The sequence below is a fragment of the Merops nubicus genome, unplaced genomic scaffold (assembly GCF_000691845.1).
Source record: "Merops nubicus isolate BGI_N331 unplaced genomic scaffold, ASM69184v1 scaffold195, whole genome shotgun sequence".
In the NCBI taxonomy this organism is placed as follows: domain Eukaryota; kingdom Metazoa; phylum Chordata; class Aves; order Coraciiformes; family Meropidae; genus Merops; species Merops nubicus.
Genome location: NW_008607467.1, coordinates 390,171 through 416,041, shown reverse-complemented (window position 1 = coordinate 416,041; position 25,871 = coordinate 390,171). Strand labels below are relative to the sequence as shown.

Here is a 25,871-nt window from a genome sequence, read left to right as displayed (position 1 = left end):
TCTTATCCCTTCTTATTCCATTTCCAGATCCTGCCCACTTAGTATCTGCCCAGCACCAGTTTTACACAATCACAAATATCATCTTGGGGCAATTTATACTGCTCTATTAGCTACACTTTCAGAAACAAATCTGAACGTGTGTACTGTGCCAAGATTTTCACCACTGCAAACTTTAAGCCCTCTTTTTAACCTGTGATGCCAGATGCTGGTTTAGTCCAGCATGGTGATTGCTAAAGAAGTTGTTGAGGTCTTTCTGAGTCCAGAAAAGGAGCAGACAGTCAGAGACCATCTCTTTGCAGGCAGGAATTCAAGGATGTTTTGCCAAGGTGAGGCCATCCATCAAAACCTTTTGCTAATTACACTGCTAAATATCCAGAATTCATCTGAACTTAATGAAGCTACTCAGAATTTATATTGCTGAAATGGGGAGCAGAATTTGGCCCACTATAATCAAGAAATGAACCATTCTGGTTACAAAGCACATGCCTACTCACTTAGACTGTTGGTAAGAATATGCAGGCGCATGTTCACTGGATGTTTCCACTGTCATCTGTTGCTGTTGACCACTGGCTTCCTGTGACGAAGATGCTACTGTCTGTGGAGAAGTATCAGCAACAACACCCTAGGGAATCAAATGAGAACATGAAAAACACTAATTTTACTCAATACAGTGAATTACATAAAAGGGCTTAGCACCACCTCACCATTCCTGTATTTCTCTAGAGGCCAAGGGAGTTTGATAGCAGAACCACATAATAACTCAAAAAGCTCCATCAGTTTTAGAAAACTAATCCAGCAACAAGAAATTTCCTTTCTGTAGTAGTCCCTGTAGCACTGTGCTCTCACAGGCTGCAGTGGAAAATACCTCCACCTTTGAGGGCAGTTCCCTTCCCATTCAAAGCCAAAGGCAAAAATTCTGACTTTAGTGGACTCTAGATTCTACCTCTTATCTTTTTTTTTACAAAACATGCATGGGTTTTTTTTCTGATTTTTCACTTACCTAGCCCAACTTCTCAGTGAGTTCACATTTATTTCGTTTGATTTGCAATGTGATAAAAGCAGAAACTAGGCCCACTGCTTTCTGCTTTACCAAACATCCAACAAAATTTTAGCTACCTTAAAAAAATGCATACACCTGTTATGTATTTTCCTTTAAAAAATAAATTTAATTAATATTAGAGACTTCTACCTGTTAAGTCAAAGCACCAATGAAGTTTTGTTTTATTTCTATGTTTGCAAAAAAAAAGATAAGTAAACACACAAAAGATAATATGTATGATTTTAACATTATGCACTGTTTCTTACCCTAGTTAGACAGCCTGAATATTATTTTTAAGTATCTTTGTAGGCTTTCAAAGTAAGATGTATTTTCTTCCCTTTGCTCTCATGCTTGGTGTGTTGGTCGCATGAATAAGACCAGCAGTTCTCTTCAGGGAACATGCTTTATTACTTTATTGCACACAACAGAGCCAGAAGAGGGAGCACAAAGCACTTGCCTTGTTTTTTATTTGAGGCCTGTGTAAACAACAGGTAGTTAATTTTAAATTATCTGTAAAGATGTTTCAGTTTTCAGGAATTCTTCATATCTCTTGATTAATAAACTGTCAATATAATCTTTTTCTATCTACTCTTCTCTTTATCCTTCTGCTTTTTTTCGTCTTATCTTGAGACTGTAAGCTCTCTGGGGCAGAGACTGTATTTTTTGGTCTCTGCTTGTGAAGCATCCAGCATAGTAAGGTTCTGGTTCATGATGCAACATGAATACAGATAAACATTAACAATAATCATCAACACTGAAGCAGAGGAAGACAGGCTATATATTGAGATAATATTTTGGTTATTATATTAAATAATTATGACCTCATGTTACTTTAGCAGGTATCCAGTATGTGATGGAGTTCTTCAGAAGAAGAATTAATTTGTCATTCATACTGGTCAGCACAGTATGCAGCCAGAACTTCTGTATGAGACACTCTCCATCCCATCATCTCCTTTTAATGTGGACTTGTATCTGCTCAGCTGAATACCCAAGAATGGCAATTGGAAGGAAGCACCCATGGCTTGTTCATAAAGAAACAAGGTTTAGGGCAAAATTATCCAGAGGCAAAAGACTAAAACATGACCAGCTCAGTATGACAGAACAGTAGTAGCCTTTCCTGTGGGATCTCATTTGGGAATCTTAGTAATTGCAAAGAAACAGGAGAAACCAGGATGAATCCACTTGACTGTTGGTGGAGCCATGGCAACAGTACCACTAGCTCAGCACCCTCAAAACACAGAGCAGTAATAGCACAAACTCCACAGTCCACACAACAAAAGGCAGAAGCAAAAAGATCCTGGCATTCCTCACATTACCCCAGAGTAGGGGAGAAGTTATTAATAAAAGAAAGTAGCACCAAGAAGAAGCACACAGGAAAGAGGATGCCAATGCTCCCTCCTCACGCTGTGCTCAGCGGCCCTTCACAGAAGCTTCACAGAAGTGGAGGCCAAGCTGACACTCTACGGCAGCTTGTGGTCTCCAGGGTTGACTAAATACTTACTCATTAGACTGTCATCAGCAGGACTCAGCCCCAAGGAGGGAGGGAGCGAATCCTTCCTCAAGGATGAAAAGCACTCAGTCAGTGCAGCATCCTCCACGTCTGTATATACAAGAGGAAGGTTTCCATTGCTCAATCACTTTTTCTGGTGGCTAAATGTTTCAGCAATTACCTATACTTGCTAAGGACTGTATCAAACCCTCTTGCAATCTTCTCTTCTTGGAATCTCTTTTGGGTTTGTGGTCTGCCTGCTGGGTTTGTTTTACTGTCTCCTTCCATCTCCCTCCAAAGTACATGGGAAAAAAATAGTCATAATCACTGATGTTTTTATTTCTTGTCCTGCTGTACAACAAAACAAATGCAAAACAATAGCCCTTGCAAATAGTTAAAAGAAAAAAAAAAAAACAACAACAAAAGGGGGGTGGGTGAGCAGTGAAACAAGCAGAAGAGAAAAAACTAAACAAAGAAAAGAAAAATAAATGCACCATCCTAATTTAAAAAGCTGAAAGCTTCCAGTCACCATTTTATTAAGCAATATTAGCCCCCTTTCAAGCAAGATGTGCAAGGAGGTATAATATGTAACAGTTCTGCTACCCTTTCACTTGATTTTCATGGATGGAGATAAACTTACTTCAATAGGGACAGCTGTTGGAGGCACAGGAGTGTACTGGGGAATGTAGGTCCCTTGCATAGGTGCAGCAGCAGTCATGTACTAGAACAAATCAAAGGCACATGAACATTAGTGAATCACAATCGAGATACATAAAACCATATTAGATGAACAACACTTTCCATTTCCTCTTAAGTGTTTTTTTTTTTTTTTTTTAGTGTATAGTCTATTATTGCTTCTAGTTAAAGATTTTAGGCAATGGTAGGGATTACCAAGCTATCAAAAATCATAATCTTGAACTTCAAAGTCAGGCCATATCTGAATATATGCAACTGTAAATATCTTGCTGATAGGCTCAGATTGCTTACATGGTTCCTCGGATCGAGAGACTCCTATTTGTACTTAAAAAACCCACCAGCAGACACATCATAGCAGCATGTATATAGTGGTTACAGGGGCAAAACCAGTCTAAATCTTCTGGAATGTCATTGATCTTATCTAATGACACCTACAAAAAATGAAGCAAGAAATTTGACAGGTTTATTCCAGTCTATATTTAACCCTATCAATAACAGCAGCTGAGTTTACAGGGCTACAAAGCTGCAGGAAGATGCAAAGGCAGGAAAAATAAAGGAAGAGGAAGATGTAGCTGAGAATTTCTCCTTTTGTACACAGAATCCCCAGCTAAATTCTTATATCTTTTTCTTAATATTCAGGGATCTTTTCTATGCATTTTTAAACTTCTGCAAATTATTATTAAAGAAACAGTTTGTATTAGCTTCTCTGAAATACTGTCTCTCAAGCACTACAAGACAGTCTTCTCTAAAATTCATGAGTGTGTGTGCATTTTGCCACTGGTATGGCACTAAGCTTTTTACACACAACACTTGTTAAAAAGCTCTTGAACTGAATGCAACAGATATTTTTTCAAATCTTCAAATAAAGTATCAATACTGAGTCATCAGATCTATATGTACTTTTCTTCCTACAATCCAGTCCTAACTGCATGTCTTCACTGACAAGAATCACAGAATGCGCCCAGTCCCACAACTGACTGTATGACACTTCCACTACGTGTTATCTTCAAAGACACACTGAAGATCTGAATCAGCCCAGAATGCATTTGATGACTTTTAAAATGAGTTAAACAGAGTTTTGCTTCCCGGCAGAGCTAGGAAGTGCTTGCAAAATTTTATTCCACTGTTTACAGTAAAATTTACATATAAAGCACACTCTCACCTCAATTTTAAACTAACTGGATGGCTTGATGTGCCTGGCACAAAGAGGCATTATGAAATTGCATAGTGGGGTACAGACTCTGCGGCAGTGCTGCAGAAATACCTTAGGGAATGTGAATGGCATATTTAAGAATCCCATAGCTAAATTCTGACGTCTTCATTCAAACAGAAGGAAAAAAAAAAACTTAAAGGAAATTGTTTTCTATTAAAAAGAATACCAGCAAGAACATAGGTGACATAGAATGTATACTTTTAATAAGAGTAGCATGTTGTGTTGAAAATTGTTACAATATTTTTGCTATAATTCATCATATTTTCCTTAACTGGAGAAAAGAGACAAGAGTGTTCCCAGTGTCTCTGTGTCTGTATCAGGCCATGTTTTTCTGCAATGCGTTTCCCATGTTCCTCAGAAAAAGAATTTAATTCAGCAAGTTTTTCATGAATGCTAACCCATCAATGACATTAGGCCAGCTACCTCTATTGCATTCTGTACAGTTGGGCTATTGTCCTGCCTTACAGGACAATACAGATCAGGAGGTAATGAGAACATCACAGCAGGGTGTTCCAGAGCTGCTTCTGCTTCATTCATTCTGCTTTGCAGTGTTGCTGTCACATGTTGGGTCCTACTGTGTAGCATTGTTCTAAATGTGCTAATATTTAACATTAATATGAAGCACTTATTCTTATAGTCCAGCAAAGACCTAAAAGGGTTTTAAACACCTACACAGCCCTGAAAAAATATATGTGTGTATATATATATATAAATGAAACACATTAATTTAAGGAATATAATGGCCTCATTCAACTTGGACTTCCTCAGTGTTCTCCCTTCAGCTCAGCAGAAGATTGATGCTCAGACTCTTACTGCTAAATCCTTTGGTGTTGCATTCTGTAGCACAATTGAAACTGTCCAGGTATTAACCGGTGTCTTCGCTAACTCTGCAAGCACTGCTCTTGGTAATTATGCAGTTTCTTTCTTCTGTTGTTATTGTTTACCTCTTGAGGCAGATTCTGATCTTACTTGGCAGACTGCTTCACACTCCTTCCTTCACTGCTACAAAATCCCTAAAGGAAACTACTTTGTTGACTTGACTTGTGTGTGACTGGTGGCTCTGGACAACCCCTGCCTGTCCTGCCCTTCCCAGACACATACATCTCCCCACACTCTCCTATTTTCATTTCTTTTTTTCCACAAATTTTAAGCAAATTCACTGTTTTAACACTGCTTTTCAGTAGCTTCCATACCCAACACTCACTGAGACCACTGGAGTCTGTATCTCTATCTGCAACCCCCACATAGTTCTGTAAAACAATGTTCTCTGGATGTGCTGGAGTTGAGTGTTGCCCATGCTGGCAGGTGGATAAGAGATTCAGAAATAATTGTGAGACTCAGAAGAAAAGTTAAACTTTTTATCTACCTTGCTCAGACCCACATAAGATGAAGATTCTGCTCTAAGGATATCCCTTAGCTGAGAGAGTCAGCAGCAACATGGGGACCACAGGTCCTGTAGATGTACATAGTCTGAATATGGCTTCCCATCTACCTCAGGAAACTAGTGTAACTTGGAAGAAGGCAGATGTCAAACAAAGAAGACATCTATGTCAGAAGACCATCATTGAGATTTATTTTCTCCATGAATCACACTCACTAAAATTCTTTATCCACATGTACATGTGAAAGAGAGACAGCATGACTCATATGCTCAATTTCGCAGTACCCAGCTAATTCCACAGAATATTATATTGTAAGCACCGAAATGAGAGAACCTGAAAAGTCCAAATTCATTCTTCCTTTGTCATATGCTTCCATCAGGATTAAAGATTCTTGAGCTGTAATGGGATCAGTCATTGAACAAAGTATGTGCAAGGCATAAGAAAACAGTGTTCATTCTTTCACAACTGTACAGTCTTTTTGAGTCTAAAAGTAGAAGCTGCTTATTTCTGACAGTAAAATGACTAGTGACTCTACAGGCACAGCTGATGCATCTGGGGGCTATAAGGGAGCTTGGCACTCTGATCCTTTAAAAGCTGGTGATTTCTACTACAGAAAGAAAAAAGAGACATTGCTGTTGGCAGCATGCTTTTAATTTGTTTGTTAACTATTATTTTCTTCATACAATATACAGAATGCATGCCCTCAGCACTGAGGATGTGCAGTATTATATAATACATGTTTTACAGTGCCTGACTGATTAATTCAGAATGAACTTATAAGGGCACCAAATAGTCTATGTGCTACATTAACAATTCTACTCCCACCTTGTCCAATGGAATTTTTGCTTTTACCTTTTTGAAATTTCTTAAATATGTCAAAATATAAATAGTTAGACAATAAGAGAGTAGTAATATACACTTACACCTCAGCTTTTCTTTCAGATATTATTCTCTATTATTACAATTAGTTAACTGAAAGGAGGTAGTGAATGGGGAGGTGGGTTGAGGGGACAAAATGAAACTGAGAAGCATCATGTTTAATCCAGAGAGCAACATCAGTTCTTACAGATCTGCAGACAGTGGAATAGTCCATCCTGGCTCCAGCAAGGCTCCTGTTAAGCCTGTAGCAAACGCTAAATCCATAAAGGTGGCAGGCATTGCACAGAGAAAACCAGAAGGAAGGCAGCTGCCTGCAGCAGGCAGAGTGAGGGAGCACGCTGCCATAGAATAACGCATTTCACCCAGGTGGAGCTGAATGGCCGGCGGGGGATTTGCAGGAGCTCTTACATCAAAACTACGGCACAGGTAATGTCCATTTATTTATCACTCTAGTAAGCCTCAGGCCTGCCCTTCTTGGGCCCAGGTTAATGCAGAGTGAGGCAAGCATCTAACCGCTGAAATACACAGCAAACATCTCTTACACCAGCTTCCCAGGAAGGAGCCAGACATTGTCTGGTGATGGGAAGTGGAGAATAAATCTTTGTTTTTTTTTCCTCTTCACTTCCGCACCATTGGATTCTCCAACACTGGACACTTTTAAGATTCAGCTGAACAGGGTGCTGGGCTATCTTGTCTAGACTGTGCTTTTGGCAAGAAACATTGAACCAGATGATCCTTGAGGTCCCTTCCAACCTGCTATTCAATGATTCTATGGTCATGTTTCTATGCTCTGGAGAGGGTACAGAACCTTTTCAGCCAAGGTGAGAGCCAAACTGCAGAAGCCTCGTACCTGTGTATGCTGGTAAACGTTTACACCGTAGCATCCGGCTTGATGGGAGATTAAATGGGACATCTTATGGGTAAATTCTAACCCCTGTTTCTTAAGTGGACAAGGATTCCAGAGTCTGGTCTTCAGTGGCTATTTGTGGTTTCATATCACTGCATGAGCTATAGCACAGTGATAATGACTTAGCTTTTTAGGCTTCTCAGAATTAATGCCAGGGTTTGTTTGTGGTTTGTTTTGTATTTTTTTTTTAAACCATCTGAGAAGTCTAGACACTGCATCACTAACAGAATTATGTGAAAACATTTGCATTGCTGGAAAACTGTAGAGAATGAGTCTGTTGGCTAGATTTATTTTTAATTTTTTTTTTTTTTTCCCCATGAAGGAAACCTGCCCTCCCACTTTCAAATCCCTCTGCTGAAAAGCACAAAATTTTCACCTCTCTTTGACCAGTGTGAAGTGTTTATAACTTTAATGAAATGTAGAATAAAACTGCTGCTTTTTTCCCCCTGGTTCCACCTTCTCATTTGAAAAAACCCTGTTCCCCAGTAGAAAAGAACATTGTCTTGCTGTGTCCTCTTATCTCATAGTCTGGCATGGAGATGTGGGAACTCAGGAAGAGAAAAGGACCATCCAGTTAATCAATGCCAGTAGCAGTTAAATGAAATACAATATCCAGCCACCAGAGTTTTTACTCGAAACTTCAAATATCTTTTTCTGTGCAGAAGCGTTCTCATTTTCCAGCTCAATCCTGTAGTTTTTCAATGGCTGTTATTAATCTTAGTTTTTCTCAATTAGAGAATGTGAGAGTAAAAGATACTGAGATTTTGCATATATTACAATATTTTTGCTAATAATTATCAGCCTGGCCTAAAATATAGTATTACACTGGTATTTTACCACACAATTACCACAGCCCTATCAAGAACACCACTGTCATTCAACAGAATCCCATCACTGGGCCACTGCACTCATTATTTAGGCAGAGAACAGAAATCCTTACAAGATTTAACCCCCCTTCCCTGCTGCTCAGTAATACAAACGTATTTAGGAACACCGGCTATCACTTCCCTTTCAACTCTCCTAATTATATGTTACCTAATTCTGTGAGCAAGTTAAATGGAAGTAGAGCGAATAATAACTTCAAGAACTGTATTTACAAACTAATCTCCTTTTCTCTTCAGGAGTTCTAAGCATCCTTCACAAATCCCTATCTTTGGAAATCAGAGTAATACAAAGGCATAGAAGAAGCAGTGCAGATGAGCTAAACCTCCCACAGCTAACAGGTCTTCTCTATATTTCTGAAATTCAGGCCTGCTACGAAAGCAGAGCGATCACGGCTAATCAGATAAAGACTATTTAGAGTAAGCAAATGTGAGAACAGTCAGATCACCACATACAGCTGTGCACCACGCTCTCACTAGCATACAAAATCCCGTTTGTACAAACTGTAGTAAATGCAAACAGCGTTCCAGGAATGTCTATAGAAGCAGATAAATAAAAAACCATCTAATTAATTTTAACCACTTCTTAGAGTCTAAAGGCTGGCATTACAAAGGAACTCTGTGAAAGTCTCAAAACACTTCCAGATGTTTCACCAATGTCTGAAAGGGAGAAAATAGAGGAAAACCCATCAGGATGTGAAAACTAAGTTCCCATTTTGTTTCTATCTTCCATTAAAGGCAAGTGAAACTTCCTATAGGAATACGTTTTTATAACAAGTTGTTCATACTATGTTTATCAGTTTGTTGTACCTTCAATTCTTAATTCTTCAGTTCTTACCCATTCCTCTACAAGAGGGGCATTTTTTATTATTTCTAATACCCTCTATGTACCTAGTCTGTGCATGTACAGTATGAGATCTCTGGGGGAAGTTTTTGAGCATGGGTTAGTACATGATTTATTATGGAATGTCCTGTCTGCAGCACCCTATATAAAAGCAGGGTATAGTGACTGTATCATAACAAAGTAGTACACGGCATCAGTCGTGGTCAGCCAGGGTCAGTAATCACTCAGATTCCATCACATCTATATTCTTTCAGCTCCTCTATACTGAAGAATAAAGGGGTGATGCAGCAATATTATAACTGCTGCTTCTGACATAAAAATTCCCTATGCACACCCTTGGTTGAAAATACTCGGGAATTTCTATTTCAATACAATTCTTTCAGTTAGTTCTTGATGAATGGCTGCTAGTAGGATGAAGGAAGACTCATTTGTACATTTTAATATTTTCAACATAAATAAATAAATGTGTCAGTGAAACTTTCAACACATGAGCACATTAAGCTATTATTAATAACATATTCATTTATACAAACAACTGCTTTCTAGATTTAAATATGTCTTCCAGAGGCTATTAAATTTCCATGCATTTGAAGAGTCTAAGGAAAAGCGGACTACTGTGACCATCCTGCATGGATAAAGTTTTTGTTAAAAAAACAGGAGAATTCCTTAGTCTTATTAAATAACAGTTGTTCATCAACCACATACACCTTGCATCTGCTATTTCCAACCAGACATAGGAGTGGACAGCTCATGAGCCAATGGTCCAAGAACGAAGCACATGAGAGCAAGGATAAGCAAAAAAAAAAAAAAATCATCACCTCTTGCATGTAAACACAGTCATGCCTGACACATGTAAGGTAGTAAGATAACAGCATTACACCACCAAAGTACACCTCGGGCATTCTTAAGAGCAGCTGAAGCATGGTATTGCTCCATCCTTTGTCTCTAAAAGATCCCAGACTCCAAAATATTTGGTACACTATAATAAAGGGTATCACTGGCTTAATTATATATATATACATATATATATATATATAAGTGAAAGCAAAGAAACCACCTCAAAACTTCATGAAAAACAGCTGTCCACAAGTACCCCGCATCTAGAGATGGAGAACTTGCCAATTCAGTGAGCATAAAATCCCTTGCAGACATTGCCTGTTCCTGTTGGGGCTTACACTGGAAGCTAACAGTGACACTAGGGATGCCTTAAAAGCTGGCATCCTGTATTGATGGGGCATATGCAAGTCCAGGCTTAGCCAGGGGGGACATTCCCTCTGGGAAATGATGTGTCCTTATGCCTGACAATTCAAGGAAAACCAGCCTGCTGCTTGTATGTGGCCAAATGTCCCACAAAAAGTGCAGTCAGGGCTTCCAGGCTGCTCAACACAGAGTTGCAGTGGCTGAGTTGGGAGTTTGCAAGGCCCAAGAGCCCCACTTCCATCTGCATCTTAGTGAAGCTCCGGGACACCCTTGCCTCTTCCTGCACACCTGGGAACTGGCAGTGCCTGTTCGTCTTTGAACTGGTGCCTTGCTTTTCTTCCAGAACAGTTCCACCAAGCTGCCTGCCCAGAGCAACATTCCTGGGGTTTCCTGACTTGGCTCCCAGGACTAATCTGGTCCTCAGGAAGCAGACCTGTAAGCCGACTCATTAGGAGATCTGGAAGCCTGCCCGACACATCAGACATGGTGAGACTGCTCTGGAACATTAAATCCTGGGAGCGCTTTGCAGCTGCTGCCCGAAAGCTGACATGGAGCAGGACGGCAACCAAAAGGGATGTTCAAACCAGTTGGCAGCTGTCAGGATCTTGTGGAGTGTATTTCGTACTGAAAACACCATGAGCCATTGTTTCCAAAAATTAACTTTTCTTTGGAATTTCTGGCTCATGGGAGAATCTTTCTGTTTTGTTTTGAGTTTTTAAAACATGAATCAGAATGAAATCAAATTTCATAGGATGAATTTCCCACAAACTGGAAACCATTGATACTGCTCAGCCATCTCTTCAATCTCTAACTTGGGCAAAAGGATCAGCCATATTCATATTTGGAAAGTGTGGGGATAATAGAAAACACTATCCTTTAATGGCTGTGGCAACTTCAATACATTTAAAGTACTAGGTTTTAAAATAACACAGTACAAAATACTGCTTCTCATTAGCATATGAAGTGGTATTTTAAAATCTTTAAATATATTTACATGATCATTAACTGCTTCCATGGCAGGACTCTGGAAGGTGGCTATAGCAAGCATTTTTGTGAGGGCTTCCATTTTCCTGCTTTCCACAGACTCCTGAAAATTTTATAGGAGAAAGGTCCGTTTAAAATGAATGTAAATGCCCTACTGATAGAGTCTGACTCAGTACGAAATTACAGAGTCTGCCCCTAAGTACGCTAATTATCAGCTGTGGGAGGATCTTTGAGACACTTGAGACTGCACCAGCTCCAGGGCTGCATAACCAAAGGCGAAACTTTGCCTTTTAACAGGATGCTGGCTAAGTGGACTGAACTATATTGCAATGTCATGAGCTTGTCTACCATGTAATGAGATGCTTACAGCATTGGACTCCTAAACTTAATTTGTGGTAAAAACTACACAAAATCTCTCCCAGTTTGTCATCATTTCATATGAATGACATGAGGGTTGGAGGAGAGATATCAAAATGTAAAAAAATAAAATAATAAAATAGAAAATGCAAGAAGGAAAAAAAAAAATCTCAATACTTCAAAACCAGTCATATCTCCTTGTCTTAAACCTTATTAATTCCTTCCCCTAAACTGTCCTAAAGAGCTCCCTTTATAAGGTCTCCCATTTTTCAACTATTGTATGTCTTTCACACAATTTCATTGTAGTGTTTTCTTTACCTTGTACTAGGGATCTTCTGTTTTGTTAGGAAAATGTGATCAGCACAGCTGATGAACCATAAGCGAAGCAATCAAGAATGTTAGCTTGATGGTTCAACTCTCAATCTCATTTTGTACAGGTGAGAAATTTAAGATCTAGGAAACCTGAAGTGTACTTAAAAAAAAAAAAGAAAAAAGAAAAAAAAAAAGCGCAAGTACCCATTTGCCGTAAAACATTATTTAATATAGCTTTATGGGTGTGCATAGTACTTATTTTTCCAGGAATCACATTAGCAATGCTTGAAGGGGCCAGTAAAAGAGATGTGTTTCGGTGCTGGCGGAACAGCAGCATTCCAAGGCTGTTCTTTGTATTCCTTCAGTCCTAGCTTTCCAAAAGAGACAGAGTCAGCTCATGCACACTCAAATTACATACAATTACCCAACGGCACAGACTCGTGCTTTAACACCCTCTTATAGTTCTGGACAGTACAAGCACAAATACTGGTGTATGAATTGTAATATTGTTCAGGGCTAATAAAGTCCAGGCCAAGTGAAAAGCAATTCACTTCAGTGGAGAAAAAAATTCCTCTTAATCAGCCTTTTCCTTATGCTCAGTGTACTGATTGTAAATAGTTTTAGACAGGGCTAAAAAAAGCACAGCAGCAGTCTCAGGTAAATACTTGATAGATGAGTATGCCATAATGGTTGTTCTTACTACATTTTTTTAGGTTAGCACATTCTGTGAAAAATTAAAAGCAAAGCAAAACGTAACAAAATCTTCCAACTTCCTCCTCTCCCTCTAATTCTGATTGGAGATGGAATATGAGGAGGATAATCCATGAAGGGAATCAACATTAGGTAAGACATTAATACATGTACAAACACCCATATTTCCTCCTTATGAATGCTCTTTATATGACAGAGCTGTCCAAACAGCACTTAAGGAGCAACAGCAAAATGCTTGCCAGACAGGCATGATAAGTTATGGCTCAAGATGTTTGCTTGCCAGACAGAAAGGGTGCCTTTAGAAAAAAAAACAAAAAAACAAAAAACAAGCTGAAAATCTTTTAAGGTAAACTCACTCCATGTCCATTGGCACACAGCCATTTTTCTATAAGCTCATATTACAATGCTGTATATCTAATGGATTGAGTATGGTGCTTTTCCATTTTGCTAATGACAAAAGCTAAAGGCCATTACTTGTTCTGATTAAGATCCCGGGGGAAGAAATGTGATGTGTATATTACCAGGCCATACATAAAGGAAGTATGTGGCATTTCTAATCAATCAGATGAAGGGTAGATGGAAAAAGTCTTATCCTGTGACTGCAGAGGAAGAAGATACAGAGGGGAAAGAAAGCACAGAAAGTGTCTTTAAAAGGTGACTTACAGGAATCAGTTATAATGATATTAGTATGATCAATGACTATGGCTACCATCTCGGAAGGATGTAATTACCAAAATGAAAACTTTCAAATGGGAAGCCTGATCAAGGGCAGAGGTACTGTCATATTTCTCAGAGCACTGTCAGCTCTCATCCAGGCAATGTATTAACATGTCTCTCACAAACGCTACCATACCACCAAGTTGAGCTGTGCTTCCCTGGAGTGGGAGCAGACAAAGGGAGTGAAGGGTTGTGAAACTTTGCATCCAGCTCAAAAATGTGGATAACTCTTGGCCCAGAGACAAATTCAAGATAAGGAACATCAAGGCTGGGAAAAGCAAAAATGGAAAAGAGAGATGTCCCACTAATGACTGGCTTCAAGGAAAGTTTTGCATTGGTGCACATTTAAAAATCACACCAGCTGAAAAAAAAGAAATGTAGACCAGTGAGCTGTTCATCATAAAAGAGATCAAGCAAAACAATGTACCAAGAGATGCACTGCTCAGTTTGCAGAACGATACTCTGGAATATTTGCTAAGATGTTCCAATATGCAATTTCTACATGTTTAATCCTCATGGCACTGAACGTTATCAAAATTATACCTGACTGAAGTAGAAAAGTTTAGAGACATTTCTTAATTCCTTTTTCAATGTCTGCATAGTTACAGCTTGAAAATTACAGAAGATACATGCTCCAAATGGCAAATGAAAAGAATACAGCTTAGCTATGGGTGATCTAAGAGAGGACAAAATCCTTCGAATGTGTCATGATGCATATTCAGAGCTGTAGACATATTTTAAAAAATATATTAATTTCAAAGAATATTCTAAATCACTGCTGAGCATTAAAACTGACAAAAATTCTAACATACTACATCTTTTCAAATGGAATTCCATGTGACAGATTAATGAAATATTACTGTCAGTGACAGTGAAACTATAACAAGTGATAAGGCCAGTAGAAAAGTTGGTGTCATCACTCTTCCAAATCTGTATTAAGGCATCTAGCTTGCCTCAATGGGACACTACTGCTTCTTTACAGATACTTGGGAATGCTTTAGATAGATCCACCTGGGAATAGAAGAAAAGGCTGTAGTGCTTTCCCCCATCTGGTTTAAAAGAATAGTGACAAGAAATACTGGGACTGTGAATCTGGAAACATCTTTAACCCTTCCTTTCATTAGGAGGAAATGCTGAGAGACACATTCTCTCAAATGTCATCGATACAAAAGCATGGGTGCCACATACAGTGTTGGGAAAAAAAAAAAAAGAAGCACCACAGGTGAGAAAGACCATCTACAGCTATGAAATTGAAATTCCATCTTTAGCCTTCCTTAAAGGGGTATGTTTGAAGAAAACCTACACAGGCCCTAACAAGAGTTTTCAGTGAACTCTTTGGACCACTATGCTCCACTCATGTGAAAAACAACAAATGATGCAAGAATGTACCTCAGTCTGTACAAGCAAGAATGAGGGAAAACAGACCGACCTCTTTTAAACACCACAATCCAGTCAAAGAATTGTTATTCTCCAAAAGGTCTCGCAGAGTATCTGTTTCAAGGCTAGGTTGTCCTTTCTGGTTCTTTGATGCACTTCTGGCTTTGGTGTGTGTACTGACTGGAAAGCTCAGACATCTTCATTCTGCATGGGCACTCATAGATCAGTAAAATGGTTCCTTTCTGCTTTCCTTTTACACACAAAAGGAAAGATTAAGTGCTGTTCAAATATTTGCAATGGAGAAAGCCCTAGCTGCAGGACAGATTTTCTTGTCCAGCAATACGACAGAGATGACGAAGTGGCCATTTTCCCATCAAATAAATTTATACCAACACCTTTAAAACCATAGGTCTTTGCATGATTCACTTTACAAAGACAGATCACTGCTGACATATGAGTCTTACACCGAACTCCCAAGTCTCACCCTTAAAATACAAATCAGCAGAATTAACTTTTAGAAAGTGTAAAACTGGCTACTCCTGAAGCCGAACGAAGGCATTTACAAATTCCTTTCACTTATTGGCTGATGTCAGGGACAATGAATTTAATCTTAGGATGGAGGGGGTTGCCGGGGGGGTGGTCTGCCAGCCTTCCCAGCCGTAATATCCCCTGATAGCCTTGAAGTAATTGTAATTGTGAACTGAAACAGCACCTGCTTAACTGTCATCCTAGCCTTAGGACTGAAACTTTTTGCTTGTTATGAAGGATCATTAGAAAGACTACACAGAGAGTGAAGATGAAAACAGAGTGAGACTAAAACAAATGCAATCACCAAGTCACAGCTGTCCATACTACTAGAGAACTCAAGGAAATATAAATGTCAAAATCCATTTGACATTCATTATGTATTTTGGCACAGGAATTTAGAACAATTAGTTGACTGCAAACTTCTAGTTTACAACCTTTTTCATTATTATTATAGAGGACAGATAATTACAGACTGTTCACTGTGAAGTAAGTTTCAATGCTAGGTACATTGAAAGGGTAAGGAGTAAACCCAAATCTACACTAGAACTGGTAAAATCTACTCTTTTCTTACTGGGAAGAAGGACCAATTAGTTGAACTGCCATGGCCAGAATAGTTTATGGCAGTCCCTTGCGCCGAGAGTCTGGGCTTTGCCTCAAATGTCCTGCTTACATCAGCAGTATAGCTGAGCCACCCCTGCATTTGGAAAAGGAGCTGCTGTCCATGCCATACAAAAGACTACACTATATGGAGTTTATTTTCCTCAAATGAAATCCAAGGTCTCGCATTAATTTGCTTATTTTATTAAGTGGTGGTATAAGGTTCAGTTCACATTTTTAAAGCACTTTGAGACTGTAAGATGCAAATGTGGGTGCTGCTGTTGTCAGTTGTTTGCTACCTCAGGATGACTCTCAAAAGACTGAAGCCCTGTTATGTTCAGGAGCAACAGGAAACGCTACAGATCAACTCCAGTATCACTTGTACTTTGGGAAAAAAAAATGTTTGGCAGAAATCTGCATGATATGTATAGATGGAGTTAAAATATTTCCACAGAAACTCCACAGCTACATAAACTGAACTGCCTAAAAAAGAAGTACTTCAGATGAACAGTAAGTACTTCAGTTTCTCAGTTTGCAATGGGCCTAACTTTGCCTGCAAAGATCTCTATGGAATAATTACAGGCCAGAGACACTAATCCTTACACTTCTGTGCCAGACTTGTAATTGCAGTCATATATTACCACTCCTTGGAACACATATCCAATAGTGTATGCCATAAAGCAAAAATCCTAATATTAAAAATAAACTCAACATGATGATGTGATGCTGAGCCATATTTTTCCTTTTTGAAACACAAGAAAACTTAAGACTGCTCATAACACTTGTATGGAAATTAATGAAAAGGGGAGGTGGACTTATAAGCCTTGCATGTACCGTTCTTTGCTTTGCCTTCTGTTGCAGGTTAATTACTTTAAATTTTTCCATTAACAATTTTCTGCTTTCCAACTCTGTTATTTAGGGTAGAAATTTTAGGAAGGTCAGTAGACTTCAGCTCTCAATAGTTCAGACACAAACTCTACAAATATAAGAAGTAAAGCTTACTCAGCTAGTGTGCACAGACCAAATGGAATCTGTTTCTACCATTTTCCTATGTCTCATGACACATGAAGGAAATCTGAAGTTGTTGCTACCTCTATTATTTATTATTTTTTAATATGCTTTGTGTATATGATTAATCTTCTAGAAAGTGTAAATGAAAAATTGTTATCTTTTTTCTTACATCAAAGAAGAAAGCATCAATTCAAATAAAATACAATTGATCAAACTATGGCCACTTGACGTACCAGCCACTTATTACCAGAAAACTGAAGTTTCTGAGAGAAGACTGTTATCTTCACAGGAAATAAGCCTTACTAATAGATAGAAGCACCTGCACATTAAAAGAAAGACAGCAAAATATTTTTGCAAGGAAATTACCTTTGACTACTAAAATTTTCAGCACCAGTTTGCATTCTGCGGATAGACTTGGCAAGATCATCTGTGGGAATACCGTCATAGTCAAATACTCACTTTACATCATTATTATATTTTTCTCACTGACTAGCACTGTCAAAAATGGTAATTGAAAAAAGAATGAATAGAACTAATTTTTTAGCCAAGCACGGTTATTTTAGGTGTTAAAGTTTGTCAGCAAAGAAGAATCAGGGTAAACAGTATGGGAGAAAGAGATAGTCAGGTGCCTTAGTGACTGGAAAATAATAATTAAAAAAAAAAAGTCACTTTGAAAGTGATAACATCTTTGGTCTATGCTGCAAACCATGTATACAACAGTGGTTGGCAGGCCAGAGAACATAAACAGTATGAAGTTTTTGCATCAGTGAAATCAGTTTATGTCATGGAAACATTACACTGATTTGAGGGAAATCCTTGCAAAAGAAACACACTCAGCACAGGAAAACAGGGAATTGAGGCTGGCAAATGTGCAATAAATTGAACGTTTAGATATTCAACTCTTAGAGAAACTGACTCTTACTATATTTCAACTACTAAAACTAAAAAGGCAAAATTGGAAGCATACGAGTGTGCCTATCACATTCGGAAGCCATAACAAATCCCAAAGGGTAAAGCAGTCCTCCATGGGACTGGAAAGGGATGTGCCTCTCTGAGATACATTTGCTCCCTGGACCCATCCCAACGTGGTGCAGCTCTCACATGCCACGCAATAGAAATCTGCCGTGTTCAACGGTTCATTTACCTTACTAGAAAAACAACTCAATTCAGCAAACTCCCAAATTCACTCAATGCAGCTGCTCTCAAATCCCTTGTTACAGTTTAATGAAATGTGCTGACTGAGCTGTTTCATAGTAAATATTAGTTACAGCAGAACTCTCCTCCCAAATTGAGTCTTTTAGGAGCAAGAGGATTCTACAGCACTGCAGCACGGCACAGAATCACCCATAACTCACGAATAATAAAATACCATCTGAGGGCACAGAGGTTATTGCCATCAGCAACTCCCTATGGAATTGCAAATAATTTGAAAAAAAAACCTTTTTTTGAGAACTTCAGTCTGAAACCACTCTATATACAGGATGCCAGTGTCTTACACTGTGTATCAAGACTGTAACTTCAGCTCCTTCATTTAACCTTGCTTCACAAATGAGTGCAGACTGAACAGACTGTGCTTTCTGGATGAAAGTAAGAAAGATACTTCAAAAGCACTGGCAATTTGTCTTAGAGGAAGTTTAAACCTTTGGGCTACCAGCTTGGCAGACATCTGATAAACCATGTGGATTAAGTATTAAATGCACTGCGCACTGAAGTTCAGAGGGGGAAAAGGTAGCGAAATTCAGTGGGATATCATTTTTGTGAACATCTGCAGGTCCAGGCCGTAGCCCAACATACAGGTTATGTTACTTCTGTCACTGTGATTAAAATATGAAAAATACTGAACATCCTTCAAATTGAATTAACTTTTAATTCCACTGTATGTGTTTTCTATAATGTGGCAATATGTCGCCTTCAGAAATACTGCAGAATCTACAATCTAGTGTTTCTGTGAAGTCCCAGTGACCCTGAAAGTGAAGTTTTCCCTATTAGAAAACCCTGGGAATGTAATACAAAGGTTGCTGATCAAAGTGGTAACTTACTGCTTAACTAGATGTACCCATCCCACCAAAAAAAAAAAAAAAAAAAAGCAAGCAGAGCAAGTAGTATATTACTGCTTAAAACGCATGTTGAAATGAGTCAGGTCTTAACTCTTGGTCTCAAATGATTTTTTCTAAGTGAACACTGTGAATGGTCACTTGCAACATATGTTTACTCTTTGACTGTGCAAACTTCAAATATTTTAAATAAAATGTTATTTTTGTGTACAGCTCTTTTTTGAGTCTTAGTGCATCACGCTCAGTAAACATTTTTTTTTTTTTATAATTTCCTGAATTCTCAGTACTTTAATGAATAGAAAATAAAAATTAAATTATCATTACTTATTTTTAACTGAAATAACAATGTTTCTTTGCAATCAAAACCAGAGGCTGGAGATGAGAAAAGGCTGTTAGACCATTGCTCTCTTTTTGTGTCAACATCTGAAAAGCCCTCCTGCAGATTTTAAGGTGTTTGTCCCAGCTGAGCTCTAGAAGTCCCAAGCTGACATTTCTAAGATTAACTTCAAACAGTAGTCTAAGTCTTAATATATTACCAATTTGTGCAAGATATTCAAGTTGTTTTTCCTATTTATATTGTTAGCACCATCAAAAACATTTCCTCATCTCCATGGATGCCCTTTACATACCTACATTGTGTTACAAGCTGCCGTTGCCTTTCACCCTCACCCTCATGCCCTCTTCGTTCAATTAAAGTTTACAACATCTGTGATCAAAGGTGATACAATTAAGATACTTTTCCTTAAACAGAACTGATATTGTGTGAAGGACTGCAATAGTGTTTAGCAGAAACTAATAATTCTTCCATACAATTTATCATGTTGTTCTTTTCCATTGAGGATATAGCCTTTCCAAGGATTTCAGAACTTCTTGCTGTGCTTACATGCAGTTGTAGCACGTGGAAACATTACCACAGGACTGTCTCCCAGCTCATGGCAGAGAACTGTGGAAGTATCACCTGTGGGAGACGCTTCTTGCTTTTCAGGTGACCACAGTTTGGCAAAAAAACTCCTCACTTCTCTAAGATCCTCAAACTTGTCTTGGATTACAGAGGCCCCACAGAGTTTGTCTGCACCACTGATGATTTGGACTCATTACTTCTCTGGAAAGCCATATTCCTAATTTCTGTCAGAATCACCTGAATTTACTTTAAACACAATCTGGACAATAAAAACGAGTTTCATTCTAACAAGGCAGAGAGTTAAATTCTTGATTGCAGAATGGAAAAAACATTTACAAAAAAGAAACACATGAAGAAAATACAGATTACAGACATGACATTTAGTGTACTTTTGTTTTCCACCTTTTTTTAAGTTTATCAATTGTATGTGTGGCAGGATGTTTCAGAACTAGAACGATTTTCATCTCTTTTTAACCTATTTGTTTCTCTTTTCTACTCTTCATCTTAAATCAAGAGCCTCTTTCAGCTAAGTCTTATACAAATCACTAAAGTCAAACCAAATCAAACTGAATCAACCTTCTCTCCCCAAAACCTGTCTTGTTCTTTGACATGAACATACACAAACATGCTTTTTTCCTCTAACATACAAAGTTTGGAAAGGAATGATCTACCAGTGGATAGCAAAATGAGTGCACAACGTTGGTTCATCTCTTAGCAGATATAAGAACAAAAAATTCTAGGAGTAGGACTAAAAGTGAGTGTTTTGTGGGAGAATACGCTGCAGACCACTACCACTGTAAGTTTCATAGCTTTTGGTTTCTACTCACTATTGCAAAATAGAGAACTTCCCTTTATATGCAGTGCATGGCTATCACTAAATAAACATGCTTTGGGAGAGCTGGCTTTGAATTGCATACCTACTGTCCTTAAAAGTATCACTAGGTAGCACTTCTAGAAATCACAAAATAGAACTGCAGCAGTCATACGTAAGAAAATTGTACGAGAAATGAGCCTCTAAATATTCTAGCTCGTAGGCGTGTGAAGTCAGCTGCAAATTAATTATATGAATGACATTTGTCTGATGATGAAGTAATATTAGTTATGGCTTTTCTGGCTGGTACTTTTTGCTTTGCTGATCCATCACTGTTGCTTTGTGTTGATTTAATTTTTTATCACCACAAACAGCGAGTTGATTCCTTCTCTTGAAAGGGAATCTGGGCAAATGTCACTTTGAGTCAGTAGCTGATACCTCAAAGAGAAGTAAGGAGTTATCAACAAAAGCACTTGTTTGTTTGTGAAAGTGTCATGTGAAAGGAAAATTTAATACAGAAAACAGCTACTGATATGCTGGGCTCATAGGAAGGGATGACTGAACTAAAAATGGAATTCCCTCCATCCATGTTTATTCTCTCCTATGCTCCCCTTCTCCAACTATGGCAAGCAGTGGCATTGAAGGTAGCCACACTTGCATGTAAAGCCAAACAGTAAGTCACTACCAACAAATGGTAGGAAAGTAAAACTGAGTTCAGAAGAGAGGGAGAACACTACACAAATGGGATTTTGTAAACTCTATTAATCCAAAAATATTATCTAACCACAGCTATTGTCAAATGTATACTTTAAAATCCATGCCAAGACAGCTGACAGACAGAGCCTCCTCTACAAGAGCAGCAGAATTCTTACAAGTATGTGGGACCAAAAGGGGAAAAGATCACATCTTTCCTTTTTCACACTACCAGGTGTTTAGCCTATACTGTCAAATTTTTTTCCACCCTGCTGTTGCACCTGCAGATATTTCGTTATAGAAACATTGACTCTATGTTATAAGATTGTTTATCTATTTGTCTCAATAATATTTAGTGGCTGCAAATTCTACAAATTGATTAAATGCTTCATCAGAAAAAGTTATATTTTTTTTGTTTACTGCTTGGAATCCGGTGCTTTTCAGTTGTACTGAGTGCCCCTTTTTTATCTCAAATTATGTACCAAGCAAATTTGGGATGCATATCGAGAGGCTGTTTGGGAAGTAAGGTGCAGAAAGAGTTATTTGTTTTTTACAGATAGAGACAGCTTACGCTGCTCTTCTTTCCAAGCAGAGTAACTACTTAAATGGATCTCTTCCTCCAGTCAGCTGTATGCTGTTAATCACTTGCATTTGCCCTGGACCTTGGTGAGTAAATGGGCAAGGATGATCTGAGTTTCAGCCTAAACTAAGCTAATTTCATTTGCAATGGGTTCAATCCTGTATTTTCCACACAAACAGTAACTGAAAAAGTCAATAAATAAAATAGAAGAGCTTTAAGATTAACACCTGATAAAATGAAAGGCTCAAGACTGCACAGAAACTTTGCTCTTGTAACTCCGGGGACCTCGTGACATACAATTAGAGTAAGAGAGTGCTTTTCGAACAAGGATCTGAACATCAGGGGAACGTGATGATGTTTCAGCTCCATGTAGCTGTAGTATGTGCAAATAGAATTGCAGATTAAACAAGAAAAAAACAACTCTATCTAACAAAGCAGTCATTCTCCTGAGGCCTTTAGGTGACATTTTAAACCACTGGTGACCATGGAGTATCCGAAGGAAATAAAAGATAAAAAACTTATAACAAGCTTGTTGTTCCATTGAAAGGATCTGGAGATATCATCAAGCTCCACTGGCAAGAAAAAGAACTAACAAAGTGAAAGATAAGACTGGTGTACCCGCATAACAAGCCTGTTATTCTGTTGAGAGATTTCTGGTGATACTATAACCACGAAAGCTGACTTGTGTTGTTTGCAATTTCAGCAGAATCCCTCATTACGTCAATGCAGTTGTTCTGCCTGCATTTTTCATACAGAGGAATCTGGAACAACTCAACAATTTTTAAAGTTTTTCGTTTGGTGGTTCAAAAAATTGTAATGGATACCTTATTTTCTAAGTTGCCTATTATGTTTCCAAATTACAAACTGAAAGCTGAGTGAACAGTCTGCAACTGTTAAGAACAACTGAGCAGCAGATTTGAGCTAGCATCTTTAGTAAAAACACTGGCTTCTACTCACTTTCCCGTTGGGGTGGGCCTCAAAGGTTTAAGATAAAACAAGCCTATGTTAAGGCAGTTCCAAAAGAGAGGGGGAAAAACAAGCTGGAATTACATCTCTGCCAATGAGGACTAACAGAGGCTGCTTCAACCTGTTGGACAAAAGTGGAACCCAAGCAATATCTGAAATGGATGCTAACAGCAGGAAGGGGAGAGAAGCCTGGACTAAGAAAGCGCAGAACAGAAAACTTCATTTAGGAAAGAGCAAGAAAGGAGAAAGAATAGAGCAAATTTTCTTTCCACTGAAGAGGTGGACTACTGCTGGGTGATCCTTGTGGTCCCTTCCAACCCTGACAGATTCTGATCTGTTTTAGCAGAGGACTTTAGAGCCCTGATGGCTCAATGGTTGGACGTGATGATCTTGAAGGTCCCTTCCAACCTAAACGATTCTATGATTCTATGACCAAATGTGGAAGTACTGCAGTATAAGGGAGTTGAGCAACAGGGCCTGAAAGCAGTGATCAGACTGCTCAGTTTTTGTATTTCTAAATCGTTTTGTACTATATCCACTCAGGCATCAATCACAACTTTATTAAACCACGAAGTAGATGTCAGATCAATGGCTCTATCGGAAACATTTTGAATGACAGGCTGATGATGGAACAATTCCAGTGCCTCCATACATTATTAAACACATACTAATGCTGCTCTTTCAATGCCAGCCTTATGGACTGACTCTACTCTTCCTATATGGTACCTTTTTTAAGAGCAGACCTAACTGTAGATGAATATTACATAGGAAAAACAAGACTTACTGTAACAGATAATAATAAGCTAGTAAACAAAAAAAAAAAAAATTCAAGGTTAAAACTGGTAGTCTGTCTTCATATTATGCCTCCTGGCATTAAAATTTAATTTTAATACAATTGTAGGAGCTGAGGCTGCGCTGTCAGCCTTAATCAGAATATTCAGAGTTATCACCTCTTTGCTGTAATCTTGACATAATTTAAACGTAGGTTTTCTTTACATATTTGCCTACAGCCAGTAAACCCATGTAAATGCTTTCTGCTCTTTTTGAGTGAAGAGGTTTGCCTGAAAAATACATATAAATATGGCAGAAATCACCCCTTTGGCTGATGCTCTGCTTAACTCCAGACTCTAGGCAGATTTGGGGAGATGATCAGAGCAACACACTTGCCTCTTAATTCATCAGTAACATAAACTGTATTTTCACTGGCAGAAATCAATTTGATTTCCATAAAGGCAGAAAGGAATCATGTTCTCAGTGGATGAAGCACAAAGCACAGCAAATGGAAGATTCAAATGCTGTATGAAATTCTCTCACAGCACAGGAACATAGGGTCAGGTTCCCACAAACTCCAAATGAGTACCTGCTCTCTTGCCCCGGTACACTATACCATCCTTTGGCCTGGAATATTTGCTGTGGATGCATGTTTGCATGAGGTGGGCAGTAAAAGCAAGTAACGATGAATTTGCAGCTTCTTACTTGACCTGGCATCTTGATAGACTTACTGCATTCTCCTGACTAAGGAATGCTTAGTGTGTCAGAAATGTCTGATTTTATGCAGACAGTTCAATAACAGATAAGAACTAAGAATGTTAAAAAAGATAATAAATACAACACACTTTCTTTGGGGGTTTTGGAGAGAAAGAAAATATCTTGCTCCTATTCATGGCAAATGTACTCTCAAACAAAATTATTTGTGTTTTCTTGGGTTAGTAACTGAAGACTTCCCACAGCACAAGGGGAAGGCAGCTGACTGTGAGTGGGGCTGTAGGAAAACTGCTCTGTTTGGCTGCTGAATTGGATGGTCCCATCTGGAAGTGAGCAGCCCTGCCAGCACTTAGCCAGAAATGCCCCTCCTGGACTGGTGACTAAATAATCAAGTGCAGGCAGGGAGGATGGCAGCTGCCCCTCAAATTCCCATGTTGCTTTAACATGTGCTTCAGCTGTGAGAAAGCAAAACTCAAATCCAGTTTTCATTCTCAGGGCCTGAATTAGTAGAGGCTGCTCTTTCTCAGGTAACTAACTTCTCCAAAGGGCTAAAGAGTGCTCCTCTGTAAAGGGTTTCCCCTCTGGAAGAGCTCCAACATGGACGGAGTATTTTAACCTTTTAAGAGCAATAAAATGCTGAGTACCTCCCACAAGATACAAGGCATGCATAGGCCCATATGCAATTTCTGTAGCTTACTCATTAGAGAACAGATTTTCTATTGAAGCAGTGTTTTAGAAAACAAACATTCATCTTGAATTGAGAAAGTTTGGAAATGGGTTTGAAGTCAACTCTCTTAAGTTACCACAGAGGTCTGATTTGGCTGAAAAATGTTACGTTAATTACCAAAATGGTTTGTCTAAGGAAGTGAATGTATGAAAGCCTTTTAATAAAACTGTTTTGCATATGGCAGGCTTTTAAATAAAATTGGGACAGAGTTACCACCAACAAACACTGAGCAGAATTTTGTGAGTTTTTGGCTTGTTTGTTTAAAAAATCTGGTTCCTTGAAAGGTGGCTGGTGGCTTTTTATGGCACCCTGTTGCACAGTTTTAAGGATAAAATTTAAAAATATATTAATAGCAGAAATATATAGTTTATGTCTTATATCTCCTATAAGACTTAGTCCTGCTGAGGTATTCACAGTAGCATGATTTGGACCTGGCTTTACATTCTCAGTGCTCCTCTCTCTGGACTGAAATTTAGACTTCAGAATAAATGAATTAAAAATAGCTTCAAATAGATTGTATCTCTAAGTAG

At 38.5% G+C, this 25,871-nt stretch overlaps 1 protein-coding gene across 1 annotated transcript in view; it reads right to left on the bottom strand.

Annotated features, from left to right (window-relative positions):
- Positions 1 to 490: 490 nt before the first annotated feature.
- The window catches only part of LOC103772597 (RNA-binding motif, single-stranded-interacting protein 3), a 352,252-nt gene continuing 326,871 nt past the window's right edge, over positions 491 to 25,871 (bottom strand). Inside the window, exons 11-12 of the mRNA XM_008939933.1 lie at positions 3,169 to 3,249; positions 491 to 574 (exon numbers count right to left, since the gene is read on the bottom strand). Coding sequence (XP_008938181.1) covers positions 491 to 574; positions 3,169 to 3,249 — 165 coding nt within the window. The remainder of the gene's footprint in view (positions 575 to 3,168; positions 3,250 to 25,871) is intronic.